At 45.8% G+C, this 18,769-nt stretch overlaps 1 protein-coding gene and 1 pseudogene across 1 annotated transcript in view; one reads left to right on the top strand and one right to left on the bottom strand.

The window, feature by feature from the left end:
* The window catches only part of HS3ST3A1 (heparan sulfate-glucosamine 3-sulfotransferase 3A1), a 92,869-nt gene extending 90,569 nt beyond the window's left edge, over positions 1–2,300 (bottom strand). Inside the window, exon 1 of the mRNA XM_057535244.1 lies at positions 954–2,300. Coding sequence (XP_057391227.1) covers positions 954–1,552 — 599 coding nt within the window. The 5' untranslated portion in view covers positions 1,553–2,300. The remainder of the gene's footprint in view (positions 1–953) is intronic.
* Positions 1,879–17,205, top strand: LOC103016673 (uncharacterized protein C3orf38 homolog; annotated as a pseudogene).
* Positions 17,206–18,769: the final 1,564 nt, after the last annotated feature.

The raw sequence follows: 18,769 nt of genomic DNA, 5'->3' as shown, positions 1-18,769 counted from the left end.
CAGGTGACACTAAAATTTATTAGAGTTTGGCTTATTCTATTATTAAAGGTGGCCTGAATTTGAGAAGACTGGCAAGTTTAAGATTAAGACCTAAATCAGACTTGTTTCCTACACTGTATTCGGAGGGTTTTTCACAATGTAACCAGGATCCCTATTTTTCCCCACTTTTCTTCCTTTCAAAAAATTTTGTCTACCTCATTTTTAAAGGGAATTGTTTGGAGAGCTTTAGAAAAGTTTCTGCCAGTCCAGAGACAAAAGGTACTCTTCCCTACAAATACAGAAAGCATTTTATAAAAAGTCATTCCTAGCCCCAAACAAAAGTTATTGCCAACGAAGCCTTCTTTAAAACACGCTGCTCTCACATGTATCTCCCCAAAACCTAGAGTCTAGTTCTTGACACTTTAACTGTGTCTATATTACTTACTACCTAGTACCTAGGACAATTAGACAAAGAGTTAAGGTAAATAAATAAACAGGCGATGGCAAAGACTGCGTTAACCGCAGGGAATCGCCCAGAAGATAAAGAAGAAATAAAAACAGGCTTCCTTGGGAAAGGGATCCACTAGGTCACATATCTAGTAATTGGTGAACAGGTTTCTAACTTGGAAGAGACATGTTTCTTTTTCTTTTTTTTCTCTTTAGCTACGCACAGGGAAACTTTCACAAAGCAGGAGAAAATGATGAGATTGGCTATTTGGGGAAAAGGGAATTCCAAGAACTAAAGAAAAAATCTGCAAGGCCAAAATTTCCTTCCCACCCGCTCCCTCTTCCCCGGGAGAAGGCAGGGTGGGGAAGGAGACCCCTCACCTTAAGGACAACTACCGATGACCCTCTGCCCGCTGCATGAAACCGGGGAGGGCGATAAACTGGGTGGGCGTCACCACGGGCTCCTCGAGCCCCTTTCCCGGGCTCTGCCCGCCCCCGCCTGCCCGCCTTGTCCGGCCCCAGCTCACCGGTACCAGGCGAGGCCCTTGTCGTAGCTGCGGTCGAAGAAGTGGGGCTCGGCGCCCACGGCGCGCACGTCGGGGTGCACACGCAGGAACTCGAGCAGCGCCCGCGTGCCGCCCTTCTTCACGCCGATGATGATGGCCTGCGGCAGCTGCTTGCTGCCTTCGTCCAGCAGCAGGGCCAAGGTCCCCGGCGGCGTCTCGGCCACGCTGCTCCCGGCCCCGGAGCCGCCGGGACTCCCCGCCAGGCCAGGGGGCTCCTCTTCCCAGGCCGCCACCTCGCCGTCTTCCCGCGGCGCGGGCGGCCGGCGCCTCGGCCACGGCTGCACTTGCAGGAGGCGCTTCCCTCGCGCGGCCGCGGGCCACGCCGCCGGCTCCCCCGGGCCTCCCGCCGGGACGCCGCGACCCGGGGCCCCCGCCTCCTTGCCACCGCCCGACCGCCCCACGACGGGGCCCGACAGGGTCTGGCAGCGCTCGGCCAGGCAGTAGAAGACGTAGAGAGACGTGAGCAGGGAGCAGAGCATCAGCAAGAACTTCCGGAAGATGCTGCGGGACAGCGGCTCGGCCGAGGTGGGGTGGGCGCCGGCCGGGGCCGGAGGGGCCATCCTAGCCGGAGGCGACGTCGGGCAGCGCGCGGGCCATGCTAGGCCGGGACTCCGCCAGGTGCCGTGGCATCCTCCGGGGGGGCCTGCGCGCTGGACGGAGGCCACATCGCCTTGCGCCCCTGCGGCCGTGCGAGCTGCCCGGGCGGCGGCAGCCAAGGCTCCTCGGGGAGACGGAGCCCCCGGAGCCCCGCGCGGGATCCCAACCTCCGGTCGAGGGGGCGGGAAGGGGGACGTGGTGCCGTGCTTAAGAAACCATCGTCTGAGACTCGCCCAAGTCCTGAGCCCGGGGCCGCGCTCGGCGCCCCCGGTCCCCGAGAGTCGCCGGAATGGGGGTGTCGGCGGCGGTGGCGAAGGCGTGCGTCTCAGCCCCGGGCCGGAACGGCCTCTCGGCGCGAGTCCCAGCTCAGCGATCGTGCATCCCTCGCTCGGACCCGGTGAGGGGACGTGCGGCTCCGGGGCCGCTGAGCTCCGTGCGCTGCAGACCGCGGCGGGGACAGTGCCTCCCAGCCGCCGCTTCCTCGGTCCCCGGCCCGCCTGGGCGCGCGCTCTCGGCCCCGGGGCGAGGTCCCCCGAGTCCCTCTACCCGAGCGGGAGCCAGAGAGTCCGCGCCGAGCCGTCCGACCCTCTTGGTGCGCTCCCGGCCGCTCCGGCGGCTCTCAGGCCCCACCTGGGAGCGGCGTGGCCGAGCCGGACTGCGCGGGACCTGTCAGCAGCCGTGGCCACTGCGCTCGCCGACTCCCGGGCCGTCGCTGCCGCCACACGTGGGGCTCCGAGGGCAGCAAACTTGGCGGTGACGTCAACGGCCAGAGCTGGACCAGCCCCCGGACGAGCGCAGCGGGGCGGGAGGGGTGCGACGGAGAAAAGGTGGCGCGGACCCCGAGGCGGCCGCCCAATGACATCGGAGAGGGCGGGGGCGACAGGGGCGACGCCCCTTCCCCACTCCGCCCACCCCAGCCGGCGGCCTCGCCCCCCTCGGAGCGCTGCCGGGTCTGAGGCGGCTCCCGGGGCGTCTGACTGACAACCAGGGCGGCCGGATCCCCCAGGGCGGCCGGATCCCCCGGGGCCTGATTTCCACCCAGCCAGCCGCTCGCTGGATCAGGGGTTCCCAAACCTCTGCGACGCCGCTCAGCCCTTCGCAGCCCTGACCCCTCCGAGGGCCCTCGTTCCCTCCCTCCGGAGTCGCGACATCCTTCCCCCGCTCCGCCCCGCCCCCCGCCACCTCCGCGAACCTTTAGAAGTTTTGTTGGCGGAGGTTCCCGGGACCGAGCCGCGCGCCACGCCCCCATTTGTCCTGGGCGAACTGAATTCCTCCGCTGCGGCTTCGCCTTCCACCTACTCTGCTGTCCACTGCCGGCTCCGGAGCAAAGCCTTTTCTCCCCGCAGCAGTTTTTGGTGTTTTTTGTTTTTTGTTTTTTCATTTGATTTTTTCCTTTGTATTCGTTTAGGATGATCAGAGTTCCCCAGGAACTGGAAAGGAGCAACCTCTTAGGAAATGAGCCAATAAGTAAGGGGAGAAATTAAGATTTAAAAAATTATATCAGCTACAATTCCAAATCCATATGCCCAGTTTTTAAGGGATTTTTTTAGTGTTGCTTGCACTAGTGTGTGTGTGTGTGTGTGTGTGTGTGTGTGTGCGCGCGCGCCCGCGCGCCCCCGCGCGCGCTCGCCTCGCTAAAGGAGTTATATGTCCTTTCCTAAGCGGTTTCCTCTTTCTCTTGCCTCCCCTGACCCTATATCCTCTCCCTGCGCTCCTCGGAGAGCAGGTCAGGAAGGGATACAAATCGCCTTGCTGTTTAATGGAGGGAGGTGGCCCGTGGAACATGCATGGGGTGGTTTTTAATTCCAGTCCGATTTGTTCCTGATTTCTTGGCTTCCTCGTCTCGGCAGGACGCCCCGCAATGTGGGCGGTAGCCTGACCTCCTCATACCCACCCTTGCAAGCTGTGCAGGCTGCTTTCGGGGCGCGCTGCGGGTGCTGACCAGGGCTGGCAGCGGCAGCAGAGCTAGGGTTGCAGGAAACTCACAGGGGAAACTTCTGCTTCCTGTGCTCTATCTGACGTGGAATTGAAGTCCTTTTTAACCTTCCAAAGGAGACCTGGTGGTTCCGACTCGGTGCCTGGGTGGAATCGCTGTGTTTGTGCCGGTTGGATAAATACTCAGGACTGGACGTGGTTTTCTGTTTATGAAGTGCCAGTCCCAACCTATTCTGTAAACTAGTGACGAGCTTGTTAGGTTCCACTGCCGTAAAGCAATGGGCTTTCACAAGGATGAACAGTTAAGTCCTGCCAAGCTTTAATGCCTCTTTGTGTCCTAAAATTGGACATCAGCAATCTAGTTGAGGTTTAATACTAACTTGAGCTTTAATATATTCTAGTTTGTCTCTTGGGATTTCAGTCTGACTTGCAAAAGTAAGACCAAAAAAAAAGAAAGGTAGTTTTAAAGTTATTCTGAAAGTATATGCAATCCCATAAATGTTTACAAACAAAACATGCTTGGGTTTTCCCATCTGGAAAATGGTGGTCGCCAAGTTCCCTTCTAGCTCTAACATGGTAGGATACCATGCGTTTTGCTTTTACATTCCCAGCACAGGTACTTCCTTTATGTGGGTATTAAACACCCACACTATGTAGGAGACAGGGTTCTAAGGACCACTCACACCATATCTAGCTCTAGGGCAGCTCTGTACATTAGAAATAAAATATAAGCCATGAACACAAGCCTCATAGGTCATTTAAAATGTCTAGCAGCCACCTTAAAAATGGTAAAAAGAAGCAGGTGAAATTAATTTTACTAAGATAGCCAACATACCTAAAAATGTGATTTTACCATGTAGTCAATGTAAAAATTACCGAGGTCATTTATGTTCTTTCTTTTCATACCAAGTCTTCAAAATCCAGTATGTGTTTTACACTTTCAGCACTGCTTTATAGGGACGAGCCACACGCCAAATGTTCAGTCACCACGAGAGCTAGCGGCTCCCATGCTGGACGGCACACATGAGGATGTTGTTCTTGCTGAGAGGAGTGTCTGGTGTCGATGTGCATGGATTCGTGAACGGTTCTCCTCAAAGAAGTTTGGGTGCTTCACGGGACCTTTCATACCGCCACCCTTCCCCCAGAACACTGACCCATCTCGGGAACAACGCTATGGCGCTCCACTGCCCCATTCCTTGTTTTAGGAGCTTATGATCTTAACGAGACAAAACGTACACACACTGTTTAGAATGCAAAGTCGCGTCGTGTTCAGCTGAACACAGGTGTGCTGCCCACTCACCAGATTCACATCCAGCTCCTGCATGTGCCCTGTCGCTTTCTGTCCCAAAGCACATGGTGTTTCGACCTAGAATGTACACCCTCTTCACCCCTCAGATGTCAGCTGTACACATCTTTAAGGATGCCTTCCCTCTGCATCCCCTGTCCCTGGTTTGATCATGTCTCCTGGTACAGATTCTCAAAGTTCCCGGCAGTTTCCTTACAGACTTGATGAGGGTTTGCAACGTTACGGGTGTGTGGTGATGTCTGTGTCTCCCCGTTAGAGTCTGAGTACTCCAAGGAGCCGGCAACCACTCCTCAGTAGCACACCTGGAACATCTAGCATATTAACTTGGCGCAAGGAGATGCCTGGTGAAGACCTGTCGATGAACTAATGAACCCCGAGGGTTGGGGGCTGGGCATCCCAGTCTGAGAGAGCACCACATAGAAGCCAAGAGACGGGAGGGAGCATAGTGCAGTGTAAACCGCTTGTGTTTCAGTGTGAACCAAGTGTGGGCTGGCCTGGGGAAGGCACCGGGGGGGCTAGAATTAGCACAAAAACAAGACTAGAGAAGAACGCAGGAGTCTTGATAATTAGCTAGAAATAAGGAGGGAGATTTGGTGGAGGTGCTGGATTTCAACATGGGTCTTAAGGAATTGACTGGGGTGGGGGACATGATATTTTAGGTCACAAGGAATAAGCACTAAGGTGTCTGCTGCAAGACACAGACAATAAATGTTGAGTAATGCCCTGTGACCGAATCTTCATTTATACTTATTTCAGCCCTAAGGAAGTGTTTCAGTGCTCTCTCTTTTAACTTGAGACAAAAATGTGAGGGTCTGCGATCTTCAGACTTCAAATTCAAGTGGCTGATTTCTTGTGCTCAGTCCAGGAATAGTGAAGGTAACATTTTAGAAAATTACTCTGCGAGCTGAATGCTGGATTGGTTAGAAAAGCTCGGATGCAGACAACCCAGTGGAGAGTCCAGAGTTAGATGTAAGCCATGAAATCATAAAATCCCAAACTGTAACGTTAGCAGAGGGTACAAATAGAGAAAATCTAAAATACCTTACAAAGAAACATAAAATCTGTGATAGGGCAGATGTCGCAGTGAAAGAAAGCTCAGAAGCCATTCCAAGTATCGCCACTGAATGGGTCCTTCTCCAGTTGGCCTGGTGTGTGTTTGCTAGTCGGTTTTTTCATCTGTCTTTGCAGTTGGGCATGCTGGTGAATGCTCTAAATTGACTTGGGGACCTGCGACTAGGACTGGAGAAATGGAGCTGAGTAGGTAGCAGTCAAATGGCCAAGTGGGAGTTGAAGGTAGATCAAGTCACTATCAGAACTGAAGACACAGCGTTGGACACAAGACCGTTCTCACCAAAGGATGAAGCAGACGTGACAAGAGGTCCCAGTGACTATTTTGATCACTATGATCCTTACTCATCTCATGTGGGGGGCAAAATGGTTTTCCCAATCTCAGGTGACATGTTGATTAATATGTATTAATGGCTATGCTGTGAGTCATTAAGAGTTCCATTAAAATAGAAAGATCACCAAGAATTCCCAAAGTAAGTGGAATTTAAGAAGGACCTTGTAGAAGAAGGAGTAAGAGTTTTGCAGATGGAGATGAGCATGGTGGTAGTTCCAGACCGAGAAACAAAATAAACAAAATTATTACGAGACAATATTAAGAAGTGTTCGGGCTTCCCTGGTGGCGCAGTGGTTGAGGGTCTGCCTGCTAATGCAGGGGACACGGGTTCGAGCCATGGTCTGGGAGGATCCCACATGCCGCGGAGCAACTACTGAGCCCGTGAGCCACAACTGCTGAGCCTGTGCGTCTGGAGCCTGTGCTCCGCAATGGGAGAGGCCGCGACGGTGAGAGGCCCGCGCACCGCGATGAAGAGTGGCCTCTGCTTGCCGCGACTGGAGAGGGCCCTCGCACAGAGGCGAGGACCCAACACAGCCAGGAATAAATAAGTAAATAAATTTAAAAAAAAAAAAAAAAAAAAAGAAGTGTTCTTACCACCGTTAGTGACCAATATTAGTCTTTGTAGTTTGGACAAGAAAGGATGATGAGGGAGAGAGACTAGTGATATCCCCTGAAGGCCAGACATTGTGCTGGGTGCTGGAGCTGCTCCTACTAGGTCTTACTCTGAGTGGATGCTCAAGGCTTTTCTCGCCATTTCTAATGTTGGAAGAGGCCAGAGTTTCCCCAGATATAGCCCTCATCCTGGGAAATGTTCCATAGCAAAGTATTCTGTGATAGAATAAATTTGAAAGACTACCCTCTCTTGAGCATTCCTGATAAACATTAGCATGTTACAGTCTCTGAAGTGACTTTTCAGTAAAGATACCAGTTAAATTTTGCTTAATCCAATGTTTTCCAAGGCTTTTGGACCATGGACTCCCATTACCCATGCCCTATCCAATAATATTCCTTGTTCTCAGGAACACGTATCAAGAAATGTAATCCTAAACTTTACAAAGGCTTGCTGTTGTCAGGAACTTCGAAGGACAAATGTTTTCTGAACGTACAGGAGCCTCAGCTACAAATAGTGAGGGTTTGGTTTACTTTGAGACCAGGTGGGGGACATTTCACCAAGTATCTGGATTTTTCTTTGTTCTGTTATTTCTCCAGGGACCCACCTCCCCCGAGGGATAGGGCTTTAACTAAGGTCTTGACAAATGGTAATTTTCATGAATTATTGATTTAGCCAAAAATAATTGGAAAGCTTGATAATTACACAGAGATTTTCTCATGCATCTTGCTTCTGTCCTGAGTCAATTCTTTCCGATTCTGTGACATATGAAAGAAATGGGTGCAGGTTTTGAAATACACCTTATTAAGAAGTGAATTAGCACGCAAAAGGATCAAGGGACATTTTCAGTAGACTGACCACTCAGGTTCTCAAAATCTCCAGGCTACAATATAAGTTAAGCAAGAAGAAATAAGAACTGTTAGTTGAAAAGCAGGACCTATTTAAATAAATAATAGAGAGCTAAAAGTTGATTCAAGGAGGGCTATATGGTTATTTTTTATTTATTCTCAGTTTCTCTTCTGAGAGTAGAGGATGCTGAGTCCATAATTTTTTCTTTGGTTTATTATAATATTGGTATTTCTTTTATTTAAAAGATATCACATACTTTTTATGGTAGTAGATCAAAATTGAGTTAATCTTTCAGGTGAACTTTAGAAGGATGTGGGGCATAAATAATAGACCTGAAGGATAAGGGCCGTCAGAGTGAGTTTCCTTGGTCCTCCACCTCTAGAGGAGATCTTTAAACTCTCCCTATGCTATAGGAGAAGGAGGTATGAGTCAGAGGGAAAGGAGGAGAGAGACAGCCTGGTGCTTCCTATCTGCCCCCCTCCCAAGGCAGGAGCTGGAGGAGAGACATCGACCCCCTGGATGAGCCGAGGGAATCTGAGAGCAAAAGGGGCCTTGTGCCTCGGTCCCCAGGCAGGACCCAGGGAAGCGGCGAGCCTCAAAGAGTTACCCCACCTCAGAGCGGCTTGACAGCAGAAGAGGAGAAGGGCTGTGGATTCCTCAGAAAGCACCAGCAACAACTCCCGAGGGGCCCCTCACAACTCCAGAGGCACGGAAGAAGAATCAATCAGCTGAGAGGGAGCAGGGTCTGGGGAAGGATGCAGGGTCTGGAGAAGCCTGGGGGTCTGGAACAAGGCATGACGCGACTGTGATAGGCATGGGCTGGTGACCAAGGACAGGAAGGACAAAGTACAGCCCATCAGACGCCCAGTGGATGGGTGACAATGGCCAAAACCCAGCTTCCCTATGATATCTTGGCATCTCTAAGACCAAGCAAGAGATATGGAGTGGGAGCAGAGACTGGGGGCAGGGGGAGGGAAGGGGAGGGAGGGGGAGACCTGAGGGTCCCCAGAAGGGACTGAGATTACATTTCTGTCATTGTGAAAAACAGGCGCTAAAAATGGAAATCCAGCTCCGTTTTCAGAAGCATGAGAAAGTTACTTTGTGCACACCTGATTTCCAGCTTGAGATGTTCGTGCTCATTACACTCTCTGAAGTAGGTGTAGACCCCTAGGCTTAGTTAACTCATCAGAACATATAAGGCATGCCTTGACACACCCATGCATAGCATCTCTTTCAACAAATGTTTTTATTTTCCTTTTTAGTTCTGATTATTGTCTCTACACAATCATATAGCTTTTCCAGACATATTATTAAGCAACTGAGTGCAAGACTGCAAGATTCATTACTGCTGATATTTTTCTGCACATTGACTTGGTCATTTTATCCATCTGATCGCCCCTTCTCTTTAGCATTCTGCCCTTCAACTGCTGGCATAATATGAGCTGGGGCTGCAAAGATAATGCTTATCTTTACTAATTAAACACTAAAAGCCCAAGCTCACCTCTCAGCTTTTTACAGCTTAGCCTCTGACACGGCTCTCACTCTTTTAAAGGATTTGGAATAATTCAAATCCCAGACTATATAGGAATGTGATTTTTATAGACCATTTGCCCAGGAAAAAAATAACATTTTTAGACATGGATATATATTGATTTTAAAAAATAGTTCCTTCTTTGTATATGATTAGGTCTCTTTTTTTCCTTTATAAACAGGGGAATTCAATCCAGTGTACTAAATATCTCAAGAGATTATGAATGAGACCAGGGAAAGTTACCAAGAAAGGGATATTCTGAGTACGTTTCTTACCTAAAGAATTTCTCTGTGTTGTAAGGTAACCATTCAACGTTTTCCCCCCACAAATGATGAACTAGTTTTCCTAATACCTATTCTTTCCTTGCTGACTTGAAATGACATGTTTCTCTTATATTTAGCTTGATATGTACTTGAATCTGTCCTGGGACATTTTATTTTGTTCTGTTCATCTGTTACTATCTATCATTATAGTACTATCATTATAGTACTTACCACACTATCATTATAGTACTTACTATGTACTATCACTGTGAGACTCCAAACCCTAAACTACCATTCCAAAATGCCTTGACTATTCTCACACCTTTATTTTCCTAGAAATTTAAGTTTATTAGATCAATTACCCCCCAAAATATGCTGTTTATATTTTTACTGGACTTTAATTTCACTTACTGATTTCTTGAGGGGAAATTCAGGTATATATAATATAATATAATATAATACAATATAGTCCCTTCCAAGAACATGGTATGCCTTATTCTATATCATCACCATTATTCTGTTCTATTGAATTATATTGCATGACCACAGGAAGAATTTTTCATTGTCTTCATAAAATTCCTGCATCTTTTGTTATGGTTATTCCTGTATGAGTTAAATGTATGATTGTTTTGTAAGTGAATCTTTCCGCAAGATATTTTTCATGATTTTTCCTTGATATATAAGCAAGTTATTACCTTGTCCACATATATTCAATAACTGGCACCCATAATGGATACTCTTACTAGTTTCAATGTTTTTCAGTTAGACAATTATTTAATCTCTAGTTGACAAAAATTTTAAATCCTCTTTCCAAAAAGTCTAACTCATTCATTTTTCTTGCCACATTGCATTGGCTAAAACTATAAAAATAATGCAAAAATGATGATACAGGGCTTCCCTGGTGGCGCAGTGGTGAGAATCTGCCTGCCAATGCAGGGGACACGGGTTCGAGCCCTGGTCTGGGAGGATCCCACATGCCGCGGAGCAACTGGGCCCGTGAGCCACAGTTGCTGAGCCTGCGCATCTGGAGCCTGTGCTCCGCAACAAGAGAGGCCACGATAGTGAGAGGCCCGCGCACCACGATGAAGAGCGGCCCCCGCTCGCCGCAACTAGAGAAAGCCCTCGCACAGAAACGAAGACCCAGCACAGCCATAAATAAATAAATAAATTTTTTTAAAAAATGATGATAAAATATGATGTCTTTCTTCTGTTTATGCTATTTATGGAATAATTCTGTATTTGACCTTTAAGTATGACGTTTGTTCTTTTTTCCACTAAGGAGTCTTCATCTTATTAAAGAATTAGCTAACTTCATTTCTAATATAAAAATACACTTTAATTATAAATGAGATTTTGTTTAAGGCCTTTTACAGATACTGAGATACCTGTTCTTTTTGGTTTGTTTTCTGTGATGTAGTATTTTATGTTACATCAATTTGTGTTAATGTTGAAGTGTACTCATATTCACCTCCTTGGTAATGCTATATTATTATTATTATTTTATTTTGCCATTGTATGTGTTTTGCTAAGATTTTATTTGGGATGCTTGTATCTATATTCATTCAAAAGGCTAAACTTTTATTGTATTCAATTTTGGTCAGGTGTTTTTATTATGATTAAGCTGGCTTTCTAAAAGGACACGAGAAATTCTACATTTTTTCCGTGCTCTGCAAGAGTATAAATTATTTATATGAGAGTAATATAAAAATTATCCATAAAGCAATTCAGATCTGGAGCCCTAATGGGGAAGGATATTCATCAACAATTTTAAAAAATCATGGTTGTTATATTCAGATTTTCTAACATTTCTTGAGTCAGTAATTATTCCTTAAAATCATTCATGAGAATTTAGGTCAATATAGTCAAGTGAGCATGCTCATAACCTTATGGGGAGGAAAATAAAGGAAAAAGTGTAACAAGTGTAACAAGTAGACCAGAAATGTTGCAGAATGCATGAAAGCAAGACAGAAGAATCGAGTAGATACAGGGAACCAAGTGCTACCCAACATGCCGTAGGGCGGCGGTCCCCAACCTTTTTGGCACCGGGCACCGGGGGGGAGGGGAGCGGCTGGCGGGGGTCGCTGGTTGGGAGGAGATGGTTCAGGCGGTAACGTGAGCGACGGGGAGTGGCAGATGAAGCTTCACTTGCACGACCCAGGGGTTGGGGACCCCTGCTGTAGGAGACGCTGTCACAGAGATGAGCGTGGTCCCGTGTAGTCTCAATGCCATAGTCAACAGGTGGGTATGAAAAGTGGAGGAGTAATTCCTCAGGGTGATGAAATGGGAAGAAGCAGTGCTCAACCTCCTCCCCCTGCCCCTCCCGCCCACACTGCTTGCGGTGCGGCCCCGCAGCGGGAAGCCCTCAGAGGCTCTGGTTCACAAGGGGCCAGTCCACCCAACCCGGTAACCCTATCGGTGACCAAACTACATAGAAAAGCAGAGGCAGAGAAACAGTGGGTCTTACGAGACTTGCAGAATATGAATTCACTGTTTTTGTAGGCTACAAAATAGTCAAACATCAGTAATAACATTTGGTTAACCTGCTTTGAACCACCAGGAAAGATCGATACTTAATTGCATTAAAAGAAGGAACAATATCCACAGGTAAAATTGCAAAAAGAAGAAGCAAAAACACTTTTCAATAAGTAAAATTAATATTGTCAGTGATGATCAAGAGACCATTGCATTCATAGAAAAGAATCAACTCAACTTCTGCCTTAAGATTGAAATTTCTTCACAGAAAATCTCTTTGCCAATACCTAAAGAAATGAGTAAAAATTAAGAAACAAGCTACCTCTCTCCCATTACAAAATGTATCAGGAAAGAAGGAAGGAAGGGAGGGAGGGAGAGAGGGAGGGAGGGAGGGAGGAAGGAAAGAAAAAGAGAGGAGACCTAATTCAATTTGAGCAGAGCTGGGGATAAACTTGATTCTGCTCCTATGTCTTTTCAATACCTAGAAACCATTCTGGTGAAGAGACAGAAACCTGAGAAATTTTACTAATATTCCCAAGTCTGGAGAGATGAAAACTGAGGAGGGAGCTTTATCTTTTGACTCTTCTGATCAATAAGTAATAGAAATTACTGCTGGGGAGCAGTGAAAGCATGAGATATATTGCCGGGTGCCCTCATCCAATTGCCAGAGTAAAAACACTGATGATAGAAAAGATTTTCAAGAATGAGCAAAAAAAAAAAAAAAAATCTAAAAGAGTAATGTGAAAAGTATATTGGTGTTGACTTTTAGGAAGGTGAGTTGCCACCCTCTATCAAACTAGAAATGATAAATCCTTCCAGGAATTTATGCTAAAGAAATACTTGCACTTGTGCCCAAAGAGGCAGAGATGCTCAATTTCCATGTTGTTGATAACAGCAAAGTTGCTAACATCCTAAATGTCCATCAACAGAGACGTGGTTAAGTAATTTAAAAGGCTACCTTCCCAAGGAACACGCTGAAGCTGTAAAATTGGATAAGGTAGATCCACATGTCAACACTAGATTTACCATCAACTCATTTGCTTAAGTGAAAAAGGAAGTTCCAGAGCAGCATGGATAATATTATCTCACATGTGGATTTTCCCATATGACACCGAAGACATAAATACACACATATGTAAATGCCTCAGTGGGGGAAAACAATGAACATTCAACTCTTGACGGTGGTTATCTTTAAGAAGAGGAGTTCAAGAGATATGGAAAAGGGGATTTCTTCGTTTTGCTGTACTTAATTGTTTGATTTCTTTCTATGACAATATGCTCGTGTTTCACTTGTATAATATTTGCTTAATAGACATAAAACATGCTAAAATCATTCTATTCAGCAGTGTTCAAATTGTATATAGTATTCAATTATAATTTTTAAAATACTGTATCTATTTATTTCATGATTCTAATTCTTATTTAGTATACTTGTGTTTTAGCCTCCCCTCTATTTTTTAAATTAAGCTTCCCAGAGTTATGTACGCTTATTTATTTTGTTCAAAAACAAAAAACTGAGAAGTAAAACTACCATTTTCTATTTTCTGATTCATTGATTTTTGCTTGTAAGTTTATTATTTCCTTTCTTCTTCTTTCCTTAGATGCATTTTGTTGTTCTGTTCTAGAATCTTGAGCAAGAATAGAGATCATATTTTATTTATTTTCATTTTTTGGTTGTTCAGTGATGGAAGTTTTTAGGGTTATAGATTTTATCTAAGTAGAACTTTGTCTACATCCCAAAGCTATTCTATGTGCTGTTTGTATCGAGCTAATGCTTGCTTGCTATGCGCTGGGCACTGTGTTATGAACCTCATATACAAGGTAGGAACGAACACTCTGTCTCATTTTACATGGGGGGGGAGCCAAAACACCTCTCTGGGGAGTGAGCACTCCCTTATTCTTAGCCCACGTGGCCTGGGAAGCACGGATCCAGCCTGCTTTATGGGGGTGGGCACAAAAGCCAGAACTTGGCCACAGTGATTTGTTCACAACCAGGCCAATGACCCAAACCCAGTTAATTAAAACCTTTCATGAGACTTCTACTAAGTCTTAGGGAAAAAATACACTCTTTATCACGGAATCTTTAGTTACATAACAAAATGGAAACAGGTGTCTTTGCCTCCTTGTGGATAGAGTTTGCCTGAGATTGAAAACAAACACAAGGGTGTGAAACTGTACTGTCTAAGAGCAGGGGAGTGAATTTATCCAGAAATGTAGCACAGTAGCCCACTTGGCACTTGTGGCCATGAACTTAAAGTACAACAAATCAGCACAGTTGTATTTTCTTGAGTCATGTGCAGTTTGTTGCCTGGGTCCAGGCTGAAATACATCAAGATTAGGGACAAACCAAGGTGGAGTTTGTCAAACAAATACTCTGAAGTCAAAGAAGAAAAAGGAAGTTAAGGGAGGGATTGTATGAAAACCACAGAACCTAAGCCACTGTGGGAGAAAAGGGAAGGTGTGAGTGTGTATCAAACAGTGAGAAATGGTAACACCAGTGGATCTGAGGTGAGTGACTAGAGAAATAAGATGTGATGTTACAAGGCTTTTGGAGATAGTGCAATTATTGGTCATGATAAGACCTAAGGCAGTACTTTTAAAACTGTTTTTGACCTTGACCTAGAGTAAAAAATACATTTTTCATCACAACCCAATATACATATACATACATGCATCTCTACATGCATCTCTCTCCATATATTTTATTTATTTATTTATTTATTTATTTATTTATTGGAATTGTCTCATATGATCATAGAGGCTGGCAAGTCCAAAATACTAGCTTTATGCTAGATGCTTTATCTGTATCAAGTCTAAACCTTACAGCTCTCCTACAGGATCTTAGATGCTGGGCCAGGCTCAGAAAGCGGAACAGGTGTCAGCAGGGATGCGTGGCAGATCTGCCTGGCTGTGATCTTTCCACTCTACTGCACTTGCAGTGATCTGGGGGCCAACGGTGTGCCCCAGAAGGCTTCTTGGCAAATGTTCTCTATCAATTTGGCCAACACACATGACTTCACAGGATAGCAAGCATTTGCCACCAGCCCTGCTGGTCCTTTTGTAGAACTAACCTTGCCAGGTGTACCTCTAGCATCCTTGGATCAAGTACCAATTATAACTGAAGTGCAATGTCATTAGTCACACAATTTTGAGCAGCTGCAGTTTAACTTCATTAAATTTACATCACCAAACTGACATAATGAAGGATTGCTGACAGAAGGAAAATAGGTATAAATCATACCTTCATGTACATTTGAATCATGGTGGAGTTATATCTAATACTCAACCACTAAGTGTAGACACTCTTAATTCAGTAAAATTTATCATTAAAAAATCCTTGGAATTTATACACAGATGAATTTCTGATCATATACCCGTTATAGAAATAAACTGGGATACATCAGATCAAACCTAACATCCCCATTTTACAGACGAGGGACTCAGGGGTTATATGAAAGAGTAACTAACATTTATATTGTGCTGAGTTCTGGAGTTGAAATATCTGGGTTTAACCCTGACTCCACCATCTGTCAGCTGCCTGATCTTGGACAAGTTACCTAATCTCTCCTGGCTTCAGTTTCCTTTTCTGTGCCATGAAGATAACAGTAATGTGATTGTCTATCATAATTGAGTTGATGTGAGCAATAAATGAGTTAATACATATAAAAGGCTTTATAGAGTGCCTGACTCATAGAAAGTGCTCAAAAATGGTAAGTATGTAATTGCTATTATTCCCTTTTACTTACTTTTAGACATGACAATGGGAACATCTTGCAGCCAAACTTGTGGGATGGGTGCTTTATATCTTGTTTTCGAGGGTATCTCCACAGCAGGAATAAAGGACTTTAAAACATGTAATTCTCTTTGAGGAAACAGTGGTTTCTTACTGGAGAAAACTGGAAGATTGTGAGCTCCATGACAGTGAAAATAAATCTGCCTTGAACACATTTCCCCAGCACATGGTGGGTGTTCAGTAGGTCTTTTCCAACTGATACACTAACTGACCATCTAGTTAGAACAGAAGGCAGGCACTCGAAAAGCTCATTAACAGTAAAAGGAAGAAAATAAGTGCCCATCAAAGAAACAGAATTTGGCCAAAGGAATGCCAAAATGGAATTTATAATGTTCATGGATCTAATGAAAATGTATAATTGAAATGATATTTAATGATACAAACGATAAGCAGTCAAATGCAAATTGTGCAATAAAGATCACGCAGGATTAGGGTATCTGTTGCCAAGGTGCCAGCCTGGTGGGCCTAAGGGGGCGACGTTATTGGCATCCCCTCCCCCCCTTTTCTGGGGGTCGAGAAGTCGGGGCTCAGCTACCCAGAGATGGAGGGCTGTCGTAACCTGCTCGGCCTATTGGGCCACGACGAGATCGTGGCCCTGTGCGACACCATCACCAACCGCCTGGTGCAGCCTGAGGGCCACCAAGATGCCATTCGCGCAGTATCAGTGTACAAAGTGCAGAAGAACTTCGGAGGCATAAAAAAGTCCACCGAGAAATCATATTTAAGTACTTGGCAGCACAGGGGGTTATTATACCTCCAGCTACTGAAAAACACAATCTTATTCAGCATGCGAAGGATTACTGGAAAAAGCAGTCACAACTGAAACTGAAGGAAATGCTAGAGCCAGTTGAGACAGAGGACATTAGACTCTTTGAACAGCAGGAGAAAGAAGATAAAAAAGCTGAAAAGTTTGGTTTTCGTCGATGAGGTGAAGAATTCTGTCGCTGGCTCTTTGAACTCCTTAATTCTCAGAATGCTGTTCTGGGGCCACCTCAACAAGAATGCGGGCCACAGCACTTCCGGCGTGATGTCAAGCTTAGGGTCTATTACAACACATCTGAAACAAAATGTGATAGACTACCATGGAGCAGAAAGTGTGAGCCTTCGTCTGCTGTCACTAGTGAATGAAGAATATCTTTTTCTCAGTCCCACACTAAATTCCCCTGGACTGAAACGCGCTTCTTCTCCCCATGGTCTCATTATGGTTGGAGTTTGCTGGGACCGTCCACCGAGGGAACACCTGTTTGGGCATTTTTGAACAGATTTTTGGACTCATCCACTGCCCTTTTGGGGAGAATACTTGGAAAATCAAATTTATCAACCTGAGAATTATTGGAGAGTTCCCTTGCTCCTGGGACATTAATGAAACCAGCTATTACACTTGAACCAAGTGATCTAGAAGCCTTTTATAATGTAAACACTTTATGTGGTCCAGTGAAGTATGGCTCAATGTAATAAGGCAGGCACTGGATAGTGGGACTGGAGACCAAACTTTATCTAGTGGAAAGGAGGCACTGTTAAACAAAAGAGAATTAATTTTACCTAGCCCTTGAAGCACTGAGTACTATATGTCAGTCTGAAAAATCTTGTATACAGAAATTCTTCCAAATACTACATCAGTAATGTTTAAATGATTTCAGATTCGGGGATTGAAGTATTTTAGCTCAAATGTCTTTCTTGACTACAGGCTAACATATTATGTGAACACTTGCCTCCTTCTACTTGAGTTGCAGCAAATGTTCTGAAAGCTTCATGCAATTCATCAAATAAATCCCACTTTAAATGTTGTAAGAAAAAAAAAAAAAAGGTCACGCAGGATTAGAAATTCAGAAAAGAAGTTGCTCACTGAAGGCTGGAAGAATCAGAAGCCTGAGGAGAAGATTCCCTTTTTTTAACGCTTAGAGTTTGGGTGGGTGGAAGGAAAGGAGACGACATCCAGGCAAGGGGAACAGCATGAGTAACAGCATCGAGGTGGCGATAAACGTGGGCAGAGACGATGAAATGAACCGGGAAGAAATGACGACTCTTTTTAAAGGTTCGGCGCGTGGTATCTTGGCCGAGTTGCCCACAGTGGCCGGTGCAGTTTGCGACACCGTTTTTTGAGCGCTTCCTTGCGTTCAGGAAAGAGGAGGCCTCGTTATCTACATATGGATGCTTGGGGTCACCTCAGGTGCCTCATCACAGCCTCTAATTTGGAAGAGCCCAGTAGCCCTCCAAGAAATGACTGGACCTCACCCATAGGTAGGGCTATTTACAAATATGTTTGAGAATTTTGGAAAGGGTGTGCGTGTGCATGTGTGTGTGTTATCTAGTTTACAGGTATGGAAAAGAGGGCGGTTAGTGACAGGAGGAACGACAACTCGGGGACAGGGCAGCCACGAGGTGGTGGCCCGACATCAGTGTCACGCTGTGATCAAATTAGCCCCTTCTCAGGGTCTCTCTGGGTGGCAAAACTAAAAAGAGCTGTTTCACCAGGATCCCAAGCTGCTCTCCTGGAGCTGAGCAGAATCTGAAGGGACTTAATCACCCAGTGTCCCTGTGCCCGTCCTCCTACACAGGGAGCCACCGACAGGAGAGAGAACCGAGTACCAGCTACCAGGAGACAAGTAGCCAAGGACTCCAGGTAATGGCAGTAAAGTGAAACAAGCATGCCAAGGTGTTAAATCCCCGAAACACCTGAACAGCAAAGGTGGAGAGCATCACCAGAGAAGGGGCAGAAGGCATGCAGCTCAGGTTATATGTGACCCCCTGCTCACACCAAAACTGTCACAAACACACTCTTTCGGGCGATGTGACCCAGAGTTTTCTGCTGGCCAGACTCACCTGGGACCCTTGTTAGGTGTGCTAGAACCCCTGCCTGCCCTCACTTACTGAATAAGGATCTCTAGTGGAGGGCCCAGAAAGTTCTTTGAATAACAAGCATTTACCCCGAGGGAAGGGTTATTCTCACCACTGAGGAAGTCTGGACAACCCTAACTTCAGAGACTTCTTGAAAGGTGCAAACGTGGAAGGCGGCAGT

The sequence above is a fragment of the Balaenoptera acutorostrata genome, chromosome 20 (genome assembly GCF_949987535.1).
Source record: "Balaenoptera acutorostrata chromosome 20, mBalAcu1.1, whole genome shotgun sequence".
Lineage (NCBI taxonomy): Eukaryota > Metazoa > Chordata > Mammalia > Artiodactyla > Balaenopteridae > Balaenoptera > Balaenoptera acutorostrata.
This window is presented reverse-complemented; position numbering and strand designations above follow the sequence as displayed.